General features: G+C 46.3%; 9 protein-coding genes across 9 annotated transcripts; 3 read left to right on the plus strand and 6 right to left on the minus strand.

The window, feature by feature from the left end:
• Nucleotides 1–1,184: 1,184 nt before the first annotated feature.
• xanA (isonitrile hydratase-like protein xanA) lies at nt 1,185–1,892 on the minus strand (the record flags this gene model as incomplete). Its single annotated transcript, XM_056923787.1, has 1 exon — nt 1,185–1,892. One exon carries the CDS (start codon nt 1,890–1,892, stop codon nt 1,185–1,187), a length of 708 nt encoding a protein of 235 aa, XP_056776513.1.
• A 728-nt stretch (nt 1,893–2,620) lies between these two features.
• N7478_007574 (fumarylacetoacetate hydrolase family protein) lies at nt 2,621–3,966 on the plus strand (the record flags this gene model as incomplete). Its single annotated transcript, XM_056923788.1, has 3 exons — nt 2,621–2,966; nt 3,006–3,341; nt 3,428–3,966. The coding sequence occupies 3 exons, from the start codon at nt 2,621–2,623 to the stop codon at nt 3,964–3,966; spliced, it is 1,221 nt and encodes a 406-aa protein (XP_056776514.1).
• Nucleotides 3,967–4,349: 383 nt separating this feature from the next.
• Nucleotides 4,350–6,948, minus strand: N7478_007575 (putative C6 transcription factor; the record flags this gene model as incomplete). Its single annotated transcript, XM_056923789.1, has 4 exons — nt 4,350–5,433; nt 5,488–5,713; nt 5,765–6,024; nt 6,077–6,948. The coding sequence occupies 4 exons, from the start codon at nt 6,946–6,948 to the stop codon at nt 4,350–4,352; spliced, it is 2,442 nt and encodes an 813-aa protein (XP_056776515.1).
• A 160-nt stretch (nt 6,949–7,108) lies between these two features.
• Nucleotides 7,109–7,410, minus strand: N7478_007576 (uncharacterized protein; the record flags this gene model as incomplete). Its single annotated transcript, XM_056923790.1, has 2 exons — nt 7,109–7,246; nt 7,369–7,410. The coding sequence occupies 2 exons, from the start codon at nt 7,408–7,410 to the stop codon at nt 7,109–7,111; spliced, it is 180 nt and encodes a 59-aa protein (XP_056776516.1).
• Nucleotides 7,411–8,762: 1,352 nt separating this feature from the next.
• Nucleotides 8,763–10,501, plus strand: N7478_007577 (MFS transporter; the record flags this gene model as incomplete). The annotated part of the gene is made up of 3 exons (XM_056923791.1): nt 8,763–9,192; nt 9,252–10,187; nt 10,245–10,501. The coding sequence occupies 3 exons, from the start codon at nt 8,763–8,765 to the stop codon at nt 10,499–10,501; spliced, it is 1,623 nt and encodes a 540-aa protein (XP_056776517.1).
• A 563-nt stretch (nt 10,502–11,064) lies between these two features.
• On the minus strand, nt 11,065–11,497 carry N7478_007578 (uncharacterized protein; the record flags this gene model as incomplete). The annotated part of the gene is made up of 2 exons (XM_056923792.1): nt 11,065–11,218; nt 11,433–11,497. The coding sequence occupies 2 exons, from the start codon at nt 11,495–11,497 to the stop codon at nt 11,065–11,067; spliced, it is 219 nt and encodes a 72-aa protein (XP_056776518.1).
• A 122-nt stretch (nt 11,498–11,619) lies between these two features.
• N7478_007579 (uncharacterized protein) lies at nt 11,620–12,483 on the minus strand (the record flags this gene model as incomplete). Its single annotated transcript, XM_056923793.1, has 3 exons — nt 11,620–11,983; nt 12,067–12,259; nt 12,387–12,483. The coding sequence occupies 3 exons, from the start codon at nt 12,481–12,483 to the stop codon at nt 11,620–11,622; spliced, it is 654 nt and encodes a 217-aa protein (XP_056776519.1).
• Nucleotides 12,484–13,602: 1,119 nt separating this feature from the next.
• On the minus strand, nt 13,603–15,423 carry N7478_007580 (PLP-dependent transferase; the record flags this gene model as incomplete). The annotated part of the gene is made up of 6 exons (XM_056923794.1): nt 13,603–13,671; nt 13,726–13,845; nt 13,902–14,545; nt 14,605–15,000; nt 15,087–15,221; nt 15,279–15,423. 6 exons carry the CDS (start codon nt 15,421–15,423, stop codon nt 13,603–13,605), a joined length of 1,509 nt encoding a protein of 502 aa, XP_056776520.1.
• A 391-nt stretch (nt 15,424–15,814) lies between these two features.
• N7478_007581 (uncharacterized protein) lies at nt 15,815–16,451 on the plus strand (the record flags this gene model as incomplete). The annotated part of the gene is made up of 4 exons (XM_056923795.1): nt 15,815–15,944; nt 15,993–16,106; nt 16,161–16,238; nt 16,300–16,451. 4 exons carry the CDS (start codon nt 15,815–15,817, stop codon nt 16,449–16,451), a joined length of 474 nt encoding a protein of 157 aa, XP_056776521.1.
• Nucleotides 16,452–16,790: the final 339 nt, after the last annotated feature.

Genomic DNA, 16,790 nt, shown 5'->3' on the forward strand with positions numbered 1-16,790 from the left:
TATGGTTGAATAACAGCTAGATTGTAAATAGGTAGTGAAGGAAGATGGGAAGGAATAGTTATGTTTTCCTTCGAAGTTGAGTCAAAGGGATTCAAGTTTTGATTGCTTGAGTCTCGAGGGTAGCTCGCTTCATAAGGTTCTCCAGAACCACATGGCGATACTATATAACCAGCGAAAGAGAGTTCAAGAAAACGGAAAATAAATACCTCGGTGTGATGTCGGCACCCGAGGATACTCTGCCAGATGACTGTATCATCTGTTGCGGACTCAGACATCGGGATTGTAGCTGAACCTAGACGGCCTGAAGAAACAGGTCGTCATTGGTTCTGTACAACTTTGGCAGTGGGTGGGTCTCTTCGAGTTTGTTTGAATGGATGTCCAAAGCGCCCAAAGCATGAAAACATAAATAAGGAGTGAGCTTAGTCTCAAGCTTCTGCTGAGGCATTAAGGGACCGAGGACGAACCAGCGATATCATCTCGATATGTGTCAGCGAAGGTTGTATACGAGTTAATGAAGAAAGAGGCTAGACAGGATAGTCCCAGCAACTTTACAACTCACCGTAGAAATGTGCCATTCCAAGATGACTAGATTTGCATGGATGTGCCACAAGTGACGATCTCGGCATAGTTTTGCGCCAAAAGCGCCAAACCCGACGCTGTTGTCCGGGTCGGTTCGAGGACCTAGCTCGCAGAGTAGGAAGAACCAGAAAGTCAAATCTCAAGAAATGAAATAGATACCGTGTAGTACATATGTAGAGTGTAACGTTAAGTCACCTGAGACGTTATAGTTTCCTTAAACGATGGCGACTTATGTGGTTGCGGCAGGGCAATGTCCGAATGAAGAAGGAAGCGGTTCTTTTCAATTTTGAAGGGTTCGCAAAAAGAAAGCCGAAATATTTGGAATAAAATAGAGCCAAAATGTTATCTACATTTGGAAAACTGCTATGGTTCACGCGGGAAGAGGCATACATGAATTGAAGAATTCATAGATGGAGACAGATAGATGTAAACAAACATTGAATATTGCGTTCAAAACTTGACACTCGCTGCAACTTCAACATTCCCAGTATAAGCACGAACAACACGAAAGTCAATGAAAAAAGCACTGAATCGGGAAGTTCTAGACAACTGGTTACGAAAGATCGTTTTACTTAAGTAACCCCTTCAACCCAAAAAAAACCCTTTTACTTCTTAAGCTCGGTCCAATCATATTCCATCAACCGGGACACAAAGGCAGCCATGTCGGAACCCGCCAGCTCACGCACGATATGGAACGTGGCATCGATACCTGAGCTCACACCGCCAGCCGTAACCAGACGAACAGTATCCCCGACCATGTAACCACCATCGATGTACCGCTTATGCACCACAGTAGTCGAGGGGTCGGTTTTCTCATTGAACCGTGCGCATACATCCCGCAGCACATCAACTGCACGATGATGCGTGGTAACAGTCATGCCAGCAAGAATGCCCGCGCCACCAAGCAAGAGAGCACCAGTACAGACAGAGAGCAGGTAGCGTGGGTTTTGCGATGGTGACCGAGTGAGAGTTGCAAATCTGCGGATTACATCCACTTCTGCAGAATTACTCTCGAGCAGAGGTTGGACCACAGATGGTGGTGCACCAGGAACGACTAGGATGTCGTACTCCGCCAGATCTTTGACCGCATCTTCGATAACTTTGTCGACCTTAACAGTGAGTGAGCAACTTGAGCGAATAATGGGTGCTCGAGCAATCGTTTCGATTGTGAACATTGGATCGGGATCATCCGGGTTATGATTATGCAGGGCATGAGACAGGACTTCCATCGGACCTGTAAAATCGAGAAGATCGGCAGCTTCATAAACTAAAACTGCGACTTTAAAGTACTGATTCTGAGATTCGGAAGCCATGATCGCTATTGCCAACGACCAGAAAATCGATTATGATTTTGACTCGGTGGAATGAATGGCGTACGAAGGTTCGGTTATCTTTTTTTCTTCGAGTGACAATGAGCTTGCGATATTTTAGTTTTCAACCCTGAGATCGATTAACAGAAAGGATTCCAGATTTAAACCTTGGGAGTGGCTGCGTTTGGGCTTACTTCGCCCAAACACAGCGGCTCAAATTCAAAAGGCTAGACGGGCATCGCGGTGAATATCAGACCGACGTTGTATCACGTCGATACTTCCGCATGCGCCCATTTGAGCATCTTGACACAATTCCCAAGGTTCGAGTCTTGTTTAATGCAAATGAAGCATCCGGCGGTATGTGAATCGGGTCTGAAGTTACAGGGATTTCCGTTGTTTATCCCCATTCAACCCAGGAAGAGAGTACAAGAAAATCACTCACTTGAGGACTTCTGCGATCTGGAAATACCACATCTGACAATTTATCAATTTTTTTCCCTCGTTTGTGACAGAAGGCGTTGGAAGTATTTCGGAATGTGGACTGAAACTCCCCGCTTCCGCGATGCGTGAAATAGAAGGTTGCTGGATCCCCGCAGCTGACTCGGGATGGTGGGGGATGTAGATAATAAGGCCCCCTTGTCACCTGCATTTGTATTTACAATAGGCCTATTCCATGTTCATTGAAAGTAACAAAAAGAAGAACATTCATTGGAATCTATAGATATTTCAATATGACATCACCAGAGTATAGCAGCCATTTCTCGCTGGCCAATATTCCATTTGGAGTCGCATCATCTACATGTCACCCAAATCCACAATGCGTGACTCGCTTACAGAACAATGTCATCTTCTTAGATGTACTACATCAGTCTGGCGTTTTCGCAAAAGTCTCGGGTCTACCTAAAGATGTGTTCAACAAACCAGTTTTAAACGAGTATGCCGCGCTATCCAAACAACTTCACCGTGAAGTACGGAAAATCCTTCAAACTGCATTAAAAGAGGAATTGCCACAGAACAGTATACAGGATGTTCGAGATGTCACTCTCCATTTGCCCGTCGCCGTAGGCGGCTTCACAGGTATGTAATGTCATCTTTTACATTCGATCGCAAATCCAGATCTGACCCGCATCAACCCGGAAGACTTCTCGTGTAGTCTCCACCATGTCCAAAGAGCAGGAAAAGCAATTATCAATGACGAGAGACCTCCGCCCGGATTCTTCAACTTCCCAATCGGATATAGCGGTCGCGCTAGCACGATAGTGGTTTCGGGTACTCCCATCATCCGGCCGAAGGGACATTTCTTCGATCGCACCTCGACTTCAGAGAAGAAACCGATTATATACGGGCCGTCAAGGGTGATGGATTGGGAATTGGAGATGGGATTCATTGTCGGCCAAGGAGTTTCACGTTTGGAAGGGGTGAATGCGAAGGATGCAGATGAAAATATCTTCGGTGCAGTTATTTTGAATGATTGGAGTGGCGAGTTTTCCCAAAAGAAAATATACTGTTGGTGGATAAGCGCTGATATTTTTAACTAGCTCGGGATATCCAAGGTTGCGAGATGATCCCACTGGGTCCCTTGAATGGCAAAGCATTTGGAACAAGTATTTCGCCTTGGATTGTCACGCTTGATGCTCTAGCTCCCTTCGCCACGCCAGGACCCAAAGCAGAAGCCGTACTCGCCAGTCACCTGGAAGATGTGGTGAAATCCAGTTACGAGATTGATTTCAAGGTGGAATTGATCATTGAAGATCAAGTGACGACTGTCAGCGAGTCAAAACTCCAGGACTTACACTGGAGCGGCCGGCAAATGTGTGCCCACCTTGCCAGTAGTGGGGCCGATCTTCGAACTGGAGATATCCTGGGCACAGGCACAATTAGCGGCCCTGATGAAAGGAGCATGGGTTGCCTCCTGGAAATCACAAGTGGTGGCAAGGAACCATTGGCTCTGGATAATGGAGAAAAGAGACACATGTTGCAAGATTGGGATACTGTTCGTATGACAGCAGTAGCTGGCGGATCAACTTCCGGGGTTGGGTTTGGAGAATGCGTTGGTCAACTGCAGCCAGCAAGGTAGATGTATTGGATTTAGCAAGGGTGATGTCTAGAAACGTTGCGTGTATATAGAAAATTTGATGCTGGTAGATTGGGCTACATCGATCAGCGCGAAGTGCTTGAATTCAATTGGGCGAAAGAGTCATGTGAATATTTGGGTAAATGCCAGAGTATCAATTCTTGAGACGACGATTGTTCGCGTTTGATAACTGATATATTAGTAAATGACTATAGGCAACATAAAGTTCATGAAATATGTTCGCTGATTTATGAACGAGATGACCCTCGAAATGCACCTAGGCCAAGACAAGAACACCGTATGCAGTACGGGAACCGGGAAATAATCAACGCCAGAGAAATGCCCCCCCTCGCGCCGAAACAAACAGACCGACAAAATCAAAGTATCTAACCCCAAAGGGGCGGGTGGATGTATTCCTGTGCACGATCCATGATGTTAGGCAGTGTCCATTCACCACTGCCCGAGCTTTCTGGTGTTGGGGGTGGAAGAGATGCAACACTTGGTGTCATACCAGCCGAGCCAGGAGCTCCATATGCACCCATGGCCATCGCGGGTGGGTTTGGATTAGATTGAGACATGTATGCGGGACTGCGAGAATTTCTGGATCGCTGGTGTTGGTTTCCAAACGCCACAAGAAGCTTCTGAAGGGCCCGGTGGGTTTTCGCGAGCGACTTTGCCCATTGAGTTTGTGCTTCAGGGGCGACAGCAGGGGACGTAGGATCCATAACAGGTGCAACATAGGCCGGGGGATTCGTTGTGCCCGTAATGGGATCATAGCTACCCATCACCTGGGCTGTAGTGTTCATGTTACCAGTAGCAGGATCATCGGTATCATAGGCTCTCTCGTTGCTAGCTCGCTGGGCAATGATACCCTCCAGTTGTCGCAAAAGGTGCCATACGTTTGGATCAGATTTAGCCTCTTCAATAACCGCTAGCAAGAAAGCAGAACTGATTGCTCGTTGTAATGCAATCCATGATCGAGCAGCGTGAGTGCTGACATTATGGAGCTCGATATAGGCTTCCACCGTGGTCATTAGATTGGATACGCAATCCCTGCGCATGCTAGCTGTATCCGAGTCATTTGGATCAATTGATGGTTTGAGCGCTGGCCGGCAGAGCTCGGAGGAAATGTAGGATGAGTGCAATTTCAATACAATCCGCTCCAAATGTTCTGTTAACGTGGTGCATAGCTTGGCATCACGTAGAGCAGGTTTTGCCTTGACCATGACATCTCGGATTCGTTCCTTGTAGCCTTGGATGCTGTCGAATGATATTTGCTCGTGAGGGCTGAGCATGCGAATACGAACAACCTCAAGAGCTAGCGATATGACCTGACAAAGAGTTTCAAAATACGACAGGTTTCCTGGCCTGGAGCCGTCAACATATGGTATTTCTGGTTGACTGACGGCAGTGGTAGAGGGGCGATCGTAGGAGAGAGAGAAATGGCTATCTTGCCAAGCCATGGACCACCTGTAGATGTTAGTTAAGAAAACGCGGGCCAATCTCATGTGGGGAAGTACTTACCAAACATAGCGGCGACGATACTTCTCTAGCGACTGGAATTTGCTGGACTCGACGTGTAGACCGAGGGCCAGCCCCATTCGAAGAGTCATTCCCAACAAAACATATGAGATTCCAGGATTCATATTGTAAGACAGGACATTTCCAATCACGAGGAGCGTTTGGATTGCTTCGACTGTTGGTTGGGATAAGAAATTCGACATACGGAGGCATTGGTAAGAACAGCACACTATATTGTAATTAGTAAGAGTACTCCCCGTCTGAGATTTTCAACACATACCGTAGACTTGAGAAGTCAATTCTCGATCTTTGCTTCCAAGGTCTGATGATTGGCACCCAGATGCCAAAATAGCGAACAATAAGCCCAAGTAAGGAATACTCACTCCGAAAGGATTTTGTGCCTCGTCGGCGTCTTCTCGATAGACTCCACCTGAAGTGATCCTGGTTTGCAAAAGCAATTCAAGATCGTTTTCAAATCCTTGAACATCTTCGACGACGGGATATATCGCGCCCGCGATGTCCCTGTAATAGTAAAAGAACCTATAGACACACTGTTAGAAGTGGTCGAAATTTCAAAGCGTATAGAGCTTACTCTCTACATTGCTGATCTGTCGGGAGCGCACTGCAAACTGCGCTTATGTCAAAAGTTGACATATCCGACGACCACAAATCCACAAACGGATAGGTCGCAGATTCGTTGTCAAGTCCCAACTTGGGCAATATTCCGCCTTCCATTAGAGCCGAAAGCTGATCCGTCCCAGTTTTGTTATTAAGGATATAAGCCAAAACGGAGCGTGACCCCAAATGAATAGTTCCCTTGCCAAGAGTATTTGCTGCATGAATACCCTCGCGATCTGGGGAGTTACCCTTGGAACGGGAACCCACATCGCCGCTCTGTACACTTCCGGATTCTGCCGCCACTGCAGGTCCCTCTTCAGCCCGTTCAAGACCCATGCGTAGATTCGATATAGTCGATTCCATTTCCCGAAGCCGGTTACGCACATTCTCCCATTCGTCTCGCGCAATCGAGACCCGGCCACCTGCGTTGGCTCCATTCGATCGGGTCGGTACAGACATGGGCTCGTACTTCATATTCGTGGTACTGTCATCATAACCATACTGCGCAAAGTGGTCTATGTTGGCAGAGGCAGAGCTGCTTCCAACAGGGCTCTCGTGAAAAGCCTGAGATCGCTTTTTAGAGGGACGTTCATAAGAACAGAGATCTGCATGGTCGCGTTTGACGCAGCCGTCGCATGGAAGATTCCGATCACACTTCACCTTGCGCGCATGGCATGGATAACAAGCTTTTGGCTCACGGGCTTTCCGTTTGGTGCGAATAATGGCGTCAACTTGGGACTGCGGTAGGTCGGAAACAGATCTGCCGGGTGCTCCAGGCACCTCGGAGGGGGAAATTGAATTCGATGCCGTATATGGCGACGCCCTTGTATTTTTCATATGCTCCATTGCGTTCGATCGGGGCTTTTCGATTTATCGGGCGGTGGGTTTGGATGCGCGTCGATGCGACTGTTCACCGATGGCCAAGTCGGTGGTTGGCGGCAGCTCCGAAATTCACAATTTCCACAGACAGCCCCTTTCTTATTAGCAAGATTATCAGGTGCTCGGGCTAGTCCATGATTTGAGCCGGTAGTGTGATGGATGAACAATTGCGTTGAATTCGATGTGGTTCGCAGACCGGCAATCGTCGCTGCTTATCGTTAGCTAGCGGGGCACGTGATGTGGGGCATCTAAATGCGGAAGGTTGCTATACGTCAATCACATAGTATAGAAAAAGTTGAGGTTTTGTGTTTTTTGACCTCATACTAATGGGTATAAGAGGTAAGAATAAAGTACTATCAGTGGATCGTCAGTGAAAGGATGACATACCTCTATGAAGGCAGTGTCACGCCTCAATAATTTATCAGGCATGATTTTTGTTCCCGCATGCCGACACTCAAGGAGACTTGTAACTGTATTACAAGAGGGACCAACACACCCGCCATTCAGAGTAGGAATGTTATGTTATTTTCGGTAATACGAACACCACAGTACTCAAGACCACCAGATATCCAGCATTTCCATGTTAGTTCCAATATCACAGATTTCACTTCACACAGCGAAAATGTACATATGGGAAACACCTTCAATGGAGATTTGATCCGTGGAAACTATCGCGAAAATTCTCTGATAAATGGACAATCTATGAACAACGAAGTCGTCTTTCCTTGGCGTCTTCGAGATTTCCTAATCTGGACCGGAGCATTACTCCCGAAAGGGTAATACATTCCGGACAGAGGCGAACGATCTAAACTGCATCGACCACATGTGCATGCAACATGAACTTTTTTTTTCTCTGGCTTCATCGTGGAATTCTTCCTTCAAACTATCTCTCGACACAAGGAGTAATCAAAATTCTCGATATGTCGTCACCCCAAAGCCAATAACCCTATACATGCAGGAATTCATCATATGAAAAACTCCATTGCATGTCCATACTCACGAGAATGGCGTCGATCTAAACCCATGACCAGAAGTATATCTTGATTCTCATTTTAGGTTTCATTTAATGTCTAGAACATTGAGTCATCCATCTCTTCTTGCTCAGTTAACCTGTCTGAGCCTGCGTGGGGTATCAAGATAAGCCCATGCTCCACCCGAGCATATGAAAGGAAGAAAAAAGCCCTGACAAGCTAGACAGACCCGCAATTCAAGACGCCAAGCTGGAACTCGGAATGATTAGTTGATGCGGTCCAAAGTTTGATCACAGTATCTAGACTAGCTTCAAAATCTATCCGTAGCTATTTACTAGTACCAAATTACCAGCTACCAGGGGTAGACTGTGAATGAAGGACCGGTATGCGTAACCTACAACCTACAAAATCTGATCTGATAAGACCAAATGAGTAAACTCTTGTATAGTCAATCACATCAGTAGCCATGCAATTATCTCGGACTAAACTCGATCTCTTCGAAGCATATTACCACATTCGGTTAGCGCAGCCGGGCCATATAAGGAAATATGCCTGAGAGTGGGTCTTCATCTATAGAATGCTCGGGACTCAGCCAGTAATTGATCATGCCGCATATCCTCGCCTTCTATCAACATTTTCTCATCATGACAGAGCCATTGTGATATAAAAGCGTGTACATCCCCCGAAGTATCCATGTTTCACAATCAGGGGTTTAAAACTTTCACAACTTTATCTTACTTGGGAGCTCGGACATACAAACATCGGAACATACTAGACGTTCCTGAACTGTCCAACCTTTACAACTGCAGTATGAATACATCTCCCTCAGATCAAACCCACACAGCACCAACCAGCCGGACGGTCTCTGTGGGTTCCACTGGTGAACGAATCGATTACCTTGATCTCCCCGTTCGAGAAGTTAGCGATGGCGCCGACTTTCGTGAATATACGACTGAGACGCGTGCTGGCGAAATTATCAGACCGATCAAATCTAATGTCACCGGTCAGTTGGAGGACTGGAAACTCGTGACTTTCACGATCGATGATCCTGAAAACCCGAAGAACTGGTCAAAATTATATAAATGGTACTGTACCATGGTTGTCGCCTTCACCTGCTTCGTGGTTGCATTCGCGAGCAGTGTTATCACCGCCGATTTGACAGGGCCAGCGGAGGACTTTGGCGTCTCTCGCGAAGTTAGTCTCGTTGTCGTCACCGTCTTCGTTGTTGGGTTTGGCATTGGTAAGCCGGTTTCAAGTTTGCTTTCGATTAATCCAGGAAACACACTAACATACCCCTAGGTCCAATGGTCTTTGCACCTATGTCCGAAATGCTTGGCAGAAGGCCAATTTATGCAGTCACCCTCTTCCTCGCCGTGATCTTCGTCATTCCATGCGCAGTATCAAAGAACATTGGCACTCTGATCGTTTGTCGTATGATTGATGGTATCGCCTTTAGCGCACCGATGACCCTTGTCGGAGGTACACTCGCAGACCTATGGAGGAACGAGGAGCGAGGTGTTCCAATGGCAGCTTTCAGTGCCGCTCCCTTTATCGGACCAGCTATCGGCCCACTCGCAGGTGGTTTCCTTGCTGATAACTGTGGCTGGAGGTGGCTCTACTGGCTCCAGCTTATCTTGTCATTCGTGGCCTGGATCTTGATCACGTTCACCGTCCCCGAGACATATGCTCCGATCCTTCTCAAGAAGCGAGCAGCTAAGCTGCGTAAGACAGAGAATGACCCCAAGTTTACTACCGAGACTGAGCTTGATCCTCGACCTCTTGGACAAAAGCTGCGCGTTTTCCTTTTCCGACCTTTCCAGCTGCTATTTTTGGAGCCTATCGTCCTATTCATCGCTATTTATATGTCAGTGCTATATGGTCTACTATACATGTTCTTCGTCGCATACCCAATTGTCTACCAAGCTGGCAAGGGCTGGAGTGCATCGTCAACCGGTCTCATGTTCATTCCGTTGGCTATTGGCGTCTTGATGAGTGCCGCATGTGCACCATTCGTGAACAAGAACTACCTCAAGATCTCTGAGCAATACGGCGGCAAGCCTCCAGCCGAGAAACGTCTCATTCCGATGATGTGGTCATGCTGGCTTATCCCTGTCGGCCTGTTTATCTTTGCCTGGACCTCATACCCCGGCGTCCATTGGTTCGGGCCATGTATTGCCGGATGGCCCGTCGGATTCGGTTTTATTTTCCTGTACAACTCAGCAAACAACTATCTCGGTATGTTTTCTTCGCTCGTCTTCTCTCACGATTTCTTCATATTAACATCCTTTATAGTTGATACCTATCAGCACCAGGCTGCATCGGCCCTTGCCGCCAAGACATTCCTGCGATCTATGTGGGGTGCCTCTACCGTTCTGTTTACTGAGCAGATGTATGATCGTTTGGGATACCAATGGGCCAGCACTCTTCTGGCATTTATTGCTCTGGCCTGTTGTGCCATTCCATATGTCTTTTATTTTAAGGGTGAGGCCATTCGCCGCTTTTCAAGATACGCCTTCAGCGATGATGAAGAGAAGGGCATTAAGGCTTAGACCGGCAGTATTGCCACACTAATAGAGGAGTCTCCAAACATTCAAGCGAGGTTATGACTTCTGTGTTTTTTCTTTTATGATTCTGCACCCCAATTTCGACTCTTAAAAAATAAAATGGGTCATGTTCTCCTTCAAAATTTAGTATCATGTGATCTACTGCACTCTTTAATAAATAATAATATCAATAGATATTCCATTCTGAGAGGAGATTGAAATTGACAATGTTACATGATTCATAAGAATACATCCTTCAAAAGCTTGCAATATCACCCTGCTCTCACACATGTATTCGAAAACGGATTCTTGACGTCTCTTTGCGCAGCCCGTTGGCTCTCAGGAACTGGTTTTCTGTTAAGATTTGGACACTCGAAGGAAGTTCCAGAAATATTGATACGAAGCCTATAGGATCTCAGGAACTAATCATTTGTTAAGACTTTGAACAGTAAAGCATTCCCAGAAACAAAGACCAATACTTACCTAAAGAATAATGCAAGCCACGGTATGGCTCAAGATTTCGAAGTTCATTTCCTAGCAGTATTACCATCTTATCGCGGTCAAAAACATTACCACTGGTCTATGGCGCCTTTCTCTGTTTTCATATCTTCCAAGCTTCCGCGTCCTTTGAGATCCCTAGCCCACGGTTTGACAATTGTGAAACATGAATCCGTGCTCATGTGAGCGTCCAGGCCTCTTTCATAAAGAACCCACAGAACACCCCTATTGGCTGCTAGCAATTTAAGTGTAAGAATATTGAAGTAGTTAACTAGACGCAAATTGGTAAAGGATGAAGTTAGCAAATTGGTAAAGGATGAAGTTAGCAAATTAGCAATCAGCAGACAGTTAGCCGCATTATTAAAAGGTCGCATAATGGAATCGAAGGTCCCAGTCTCCATCGCTATTTTGGTCGGTGCCAACGATGTGGGACACATACCGTGTGCCTTGAGGGAACGCACCACGCATGATATCGTTGACTATATAACCAGTTGGAGTTCGCATAATCGTCGAAAGGGCTTAATCACCGCGAATCCAGGTATGCACAACACCCAAACTATAGTCCGATAGGCGACTAAACGTTCGCTCATTATAAATGTGAGTGAAAAAGTCGAAGCGCAAGTCAGCTAGACACATCGAGTTTGGAAGTACAACGCGAGAAACACATCTGTAGGCCGAGGCACGATTAGGCTGTCAAAAACGTTGGTACCTGTAACACCGTCGATAACTATCGTTTGATGTCCAGTCCGACCCGACATCCTACCGATGTTTTCACCAAAGATAAATTCCCAGGATGTGAAAGTAGGCACAGTTGGCATGCGCCACAGACCGTTCGAATCTTGTTCCGAAATTCGACTACCACTACCACTAGGCGTAGAAATACTAGGGATCTGTAGAACTCGCGATGTGTCTGGTAGAGTATTTTCGGGATTGACTGGTAGGTGGTCTAGCAATATACCAAAGGTTTGCCATGCATCATTCTTGTCGGGTCTTGAAACAGCATATCTTCAATATGCCTCGGTCGTCCTATGGCGGCAGATGTGGCTCACTGTTACTGCGACTTACCAACAAACATCAGCAACGAAAGCTTGGAGCAGGGCCATGGTCCAGAAGGCCAATGGAACAGTTCTTTATCATCACCTATAGCCGGCTTCATCGCCTTTACACAGTTATACAAAATTGCGGCGGAGGTGCACCGGTTCCATTCATCCTTCAGAATGAAAAATCGAAACGGAAGCAACACAAGCATTGAACAAGCTTTACCAACTGTGAATTTATTAAATCCAAGAACTAGATAATTGGCTTCGAGAGCTTCCGGACGAAATGAAATCCACAGCGAATAGTCTCCAAAGTGGGCCAAATCTCACTATGAGTGTCGTGGTTTTTATCTTACGTTCGGCAACAATTATGAATCTGTATCGGTATGTTACCTCGCCCCGATCCTCAATTTGGAGCCCGAAAGTCAACTTTATCCACTTTTCTGACGACATGATGTAGGCCACTTGTCGGATTGGAGGTCAGGGGCAAGATACCAGAGAACTTCAGATACAATGATCCATCGGCGGAATGTATCAGTGGTATCTAGCAGCTGAGCTTATTCACGATTCCCTTCCGCCTTCGCATTATTTGGCAATTTGCGTTCAATATCTTACAATTTCGGGAATACTCATGTTAGGTGATATATTGAGACTCGTTTCAAGATCCGGCCTATTCTAACGAATTCAGAGTGGATATGGCAAGGGATGACGAAATTTCAGACCGAACAACAGAAATGCGGAAATCTATCCATATTCTTTTAGAAATTCAGAAGACATGGCCGGGTGCAAGTAGAAACCGGTCTATTTTGGAGAGTTTACTGCGTAATACTCGTGGTAAGAATGGAAATGCTCAATTTCCGTCTATACCTTTATTCGAGGGCTTGCTATGGGAGTAATACTCAGAATCGGATACATTAGTAGAGGAGTTACTACGCGGCGATCTTACTTCCCCATAAAGATTACAGCCTCCAGAGACATTCACCTTCCAAGGTGACATCTACAGATAAATAAGTAGTAGAATGCAATATAACAAGAGGGACATGGGACTACACCCCAACAAGGACTAATTGCATACCTTTATCTATACTTTCAAGCCTCCACGCATTGAAAATCAACTAAACAGAGATAAAAAGTGAATTTGAACTATGATCTTTTTCTTCATCAACCGAATCCTGCGCCGATATAATCGCTCAATGGCGGTCCCACTTGAAATTGAACCGGTAACTCTATTTATTATTATAACCCCGCTTGAACTAGCACAATCTAGTCGGTGCAAAGAGAAGAAGCTTACCCCTCACCATGGAGCTCGGACGAGATCCGAGGAGACTCAGCCAGAAGGATCTCGAAGACCATGGAGCTTCGACCTTTCCATCCTAACCGACCAAGAGATTTTAGTCGACGATGTCCACGGAAGAGTTTAAATCATAGTCTATGTTACTATAAGTGGCTTGTTAAAGTAAGGTAAGTCTCTTGGTAAAATAAGGTTCATGTTTGGACTACTTCGCCATCCTTAAATTACTTCGCAGATGTCGCAAATGTAGTATTCGGTTAGGAACCATGGAATCAATCACTCTATTCTAATTCCCACGAAGATTTTACCACCTTTGCAAGGCGAGAGATTCCCAATTCCATTGCCTCCATCTGGATTCAAGTCAGTTAATGGTAAGCCTTGCAAGCAATAGTCATGGTACTCACAGTAGCCATAGAGAAAGAGAATCTGAAGTTGACGATTTCGGGTTCCGTTCCTCTAGCTTTGGTGCTAACTTTATCTTTACCTTGCCACGGGTAATAGTAAGATCCTGGAGTGAGCAAGACCTAAATTCAAGTTATAAATTCCGAGACTTTATCCAAATCTACTGATATGAACTTACCAACTCTTCCACACGGGTCTCCCAAAGGGTATGACCAAACAACTGTTCCGGATCTTCAATCGTGCTGTCAAGCCGAATCTTGTTGGAATTCGGATTTTGACCCAAATAAAAGGCCGTCCATATGAACATTCCACCGGTCGGGGGAACAAAGGAAAAAATTGGGACTGATTCAATAAGAGCCACCATGCCCTGGGAGGTGCTGATCGCAGGAACCTCAGCCGCTGGCTTCAGCGTGAATTGCTGCGCGAATGCCTTGATGATCCAATCACGGCGGGTCTGGTACTCGATTCGTAAGTTTTGGAGCCAGATGAGGTAGCCATCTGTACCCCACTGGTGCACAAGGCCGTAAACCAAGGCCTGAGACATACCAGATGGGTCTTGAGTTTCCACCTCGCTAGCTCGAAGAAGTCGTTCCGTGAAGATGGAATTCGCAACGAAGTATCCCAGTCTCAGGCCAGGAGCGAGGGTTTTGCTAAAGGATTCAAGACGAATGACTCGGCCTTGGTAGTCGAACCTGAGGAAGGATGGCACCATAGAAGCAAGGAACTTGTCATTAGAAATGACTTGACCCTCGACATTTTCACCCAGATTGTACTCAGGGTACTGCAAGAAGAAATAGGGATCATCCTCTACGATGATGACATCTTTAAGGCAAAATATCAGCGCGAGAAACTAGTGTCATCAGAGGAAAGAAATCACTGACCAAATTTGACACAAATCTCGTAAATTTTTTGACGCCGCTCAGTACCCATGGTCACTCCGGTAGGATTCGATCCTACACTGACAAGGTAGAGGACGTGGGGTCGATTGACCCCAGGGTGAGTGGCCTCCCAATTTTCAAGGATCTCCTCAAGCGCATCGTCTCGAATGCCCTCCTCGTCAAGGCCGACAGGCGCTGCGAGGTTTCCCTGAGAAATCCAATACGCCTGAGCCGAAGGGTAGATATGGCTCTCACAAAGAATGTAGTCGCCTTCTTCGCAAAGAAGGCCAACTACCTTGCTCCAAGCGTTAGTGTTTCCGGTATGAAGTAGAGTTTCAAAGTCGTCGTAAAGCGGCTTGTGAACCTTTCTGGTGAATTCCTCACACCATTGGCGTAACCCTGCATTTCCAGCAGACGTTCCTAGTCAAAGAGGTATCTTGTGAGTTGAAGTTTGAAAAAGCAAGATTCGGATTGAAATTACTTACCGTACTGCAAAAATCTTGAAAGTGGATTGTCAGTCAGTTCATTTGACAGACTCAATTTCATTTCCCCCGTCTTGGAAGGATTTGAAATGAAGACAGTGGCACTGTAAATTGGGAATAGGGACGGGTGAGGAAGACCTGCACAACTTATCAGTTATATTCGACATCTTGGGGGGTCTTGCTCTCAGTGCTTACCTCCTGCTAAGCTGACCATGTCATTCACAGTCATGAAACGAAGGATATCTTTAAGTGGGCTGCGATGTCTGCCCTTTGACCTGGTGTTCAAATGGTGAGACAGGTCAAGGGCCTTCAGACTAGCATCATGCTTGTGTGGCGACATGGTTGGTTGGGGAAGGATGGGGTCGGACGATTGGAAGATAACGAAGGTAAGTAAGGCCAAGGAGATATCAAAAAGGAACATTAATACTCTCCTCGAGGTAAAAGGCCGTGATCTGGCTTGAACTAGCCCGGTGTAGATAAGAGGTCATAGTCATAAAAGACCCACTCGTCCCACTCACTCCCATGGTTCTTTTTGTTTACCCCATCTTCTTAGGGACATTCGTCCATAATGTCACAAGATATCAAGACCTTGCCTACGGCCCAGGAACTGCTCGATGAGGCGATCGATTCCTTCGAAGAGGGCAAGATCACCTAACATCACCGCTGCTGACGTTGTACAATCAGCGGAGGATGGTTATACCCAGGAACAATATAAGAGGCTCTTGAGAAAGATGGACTTTGTGCTTTTGCCTATGATGTGGCTCATTTTCGGTATTCAATATGCCGACAAGGCATCAATCTCGACACAAGCTACATTCGGCATCCGAGAAGGCACTCACTTAGTCGGACAACAACATTCCTGTTAGTTCAATTCAATTTTGGAGTAAAGATTCAGAAATTAATTTGCAGCCGGGCTGACCTCAATCTTCTACATTGCCTACTTGGTGGCAGAAGCGCCGGGGAATTGTGTGTTGCAGAAGACACGCTTGGGCGCGACGGTGGCCGTCTGCATGTTCTCTTGGGGTCAGTAGGATTGTTTTTTCTCAACGGAAGGCCGTTTTCGCTGAATATCTCCAGGCATTATGGTCCTCCACATCGCATTCGCGAAGAACTTTGCTGGGCTGGCGGCTTTGAGATTTCTTGGGGGTGTGGCAGGTAAGTCAAAGAAACTGTACCTCAGAATTCTAAATATTTGCTAACGATGAATTATTCATAGAATGCACAACTTATCCCGCTCTTCTCATCATCACTGGAACATGGTATACAAAGGAAGAACATGACATCCGTTCTCTCATTTGGGGCAGTTCGAATGCCGGGATGGACATCTTAACAAGTTTGATCAACTATGGAATTGGAAGGGAGGCCTAAAGGCACCCCGGTGGCCTCGCTCCGTGGAAGGGCATTTCTCTCTTCCTTGGTTCCCTTACAATTGTACTTTTGGTGGTTGTCTTTTTCACCGTGGGTTCACCGCGCGAGGTGCGCTGGTTGACGGAGGACGAAAAACGTATGGCATCCGCTCGGGTTGTCCCTTCTCAGACTGGTTCTGACGCGCAAAGGCGTGATATCGACTGGCGTCAATTCGAAATCACATTCAAAGACCCTCAAACATATTCTTCTTCCTGGTAATTGTGAACTCGATTCCAAATGGCGGTACTACGGCATTCGGTAACCTGGTTTACGTTTCCTTCGGATTTACGCCCCTGGAAA

Source organism: Penicillium angulare (assembly GCF_028827245.1).
Source record: "Penicillium angulare strain IBT 27051 chromosome Unknown utg000005l_segment0_segment0, whole genome shotgun sequence".
NCBI lineage: Eukaryota > Fungi > Ascomycota > Eurotiomycetes > Eurotiales > Aspergillaceae > Penicillium > Penicillium angulare.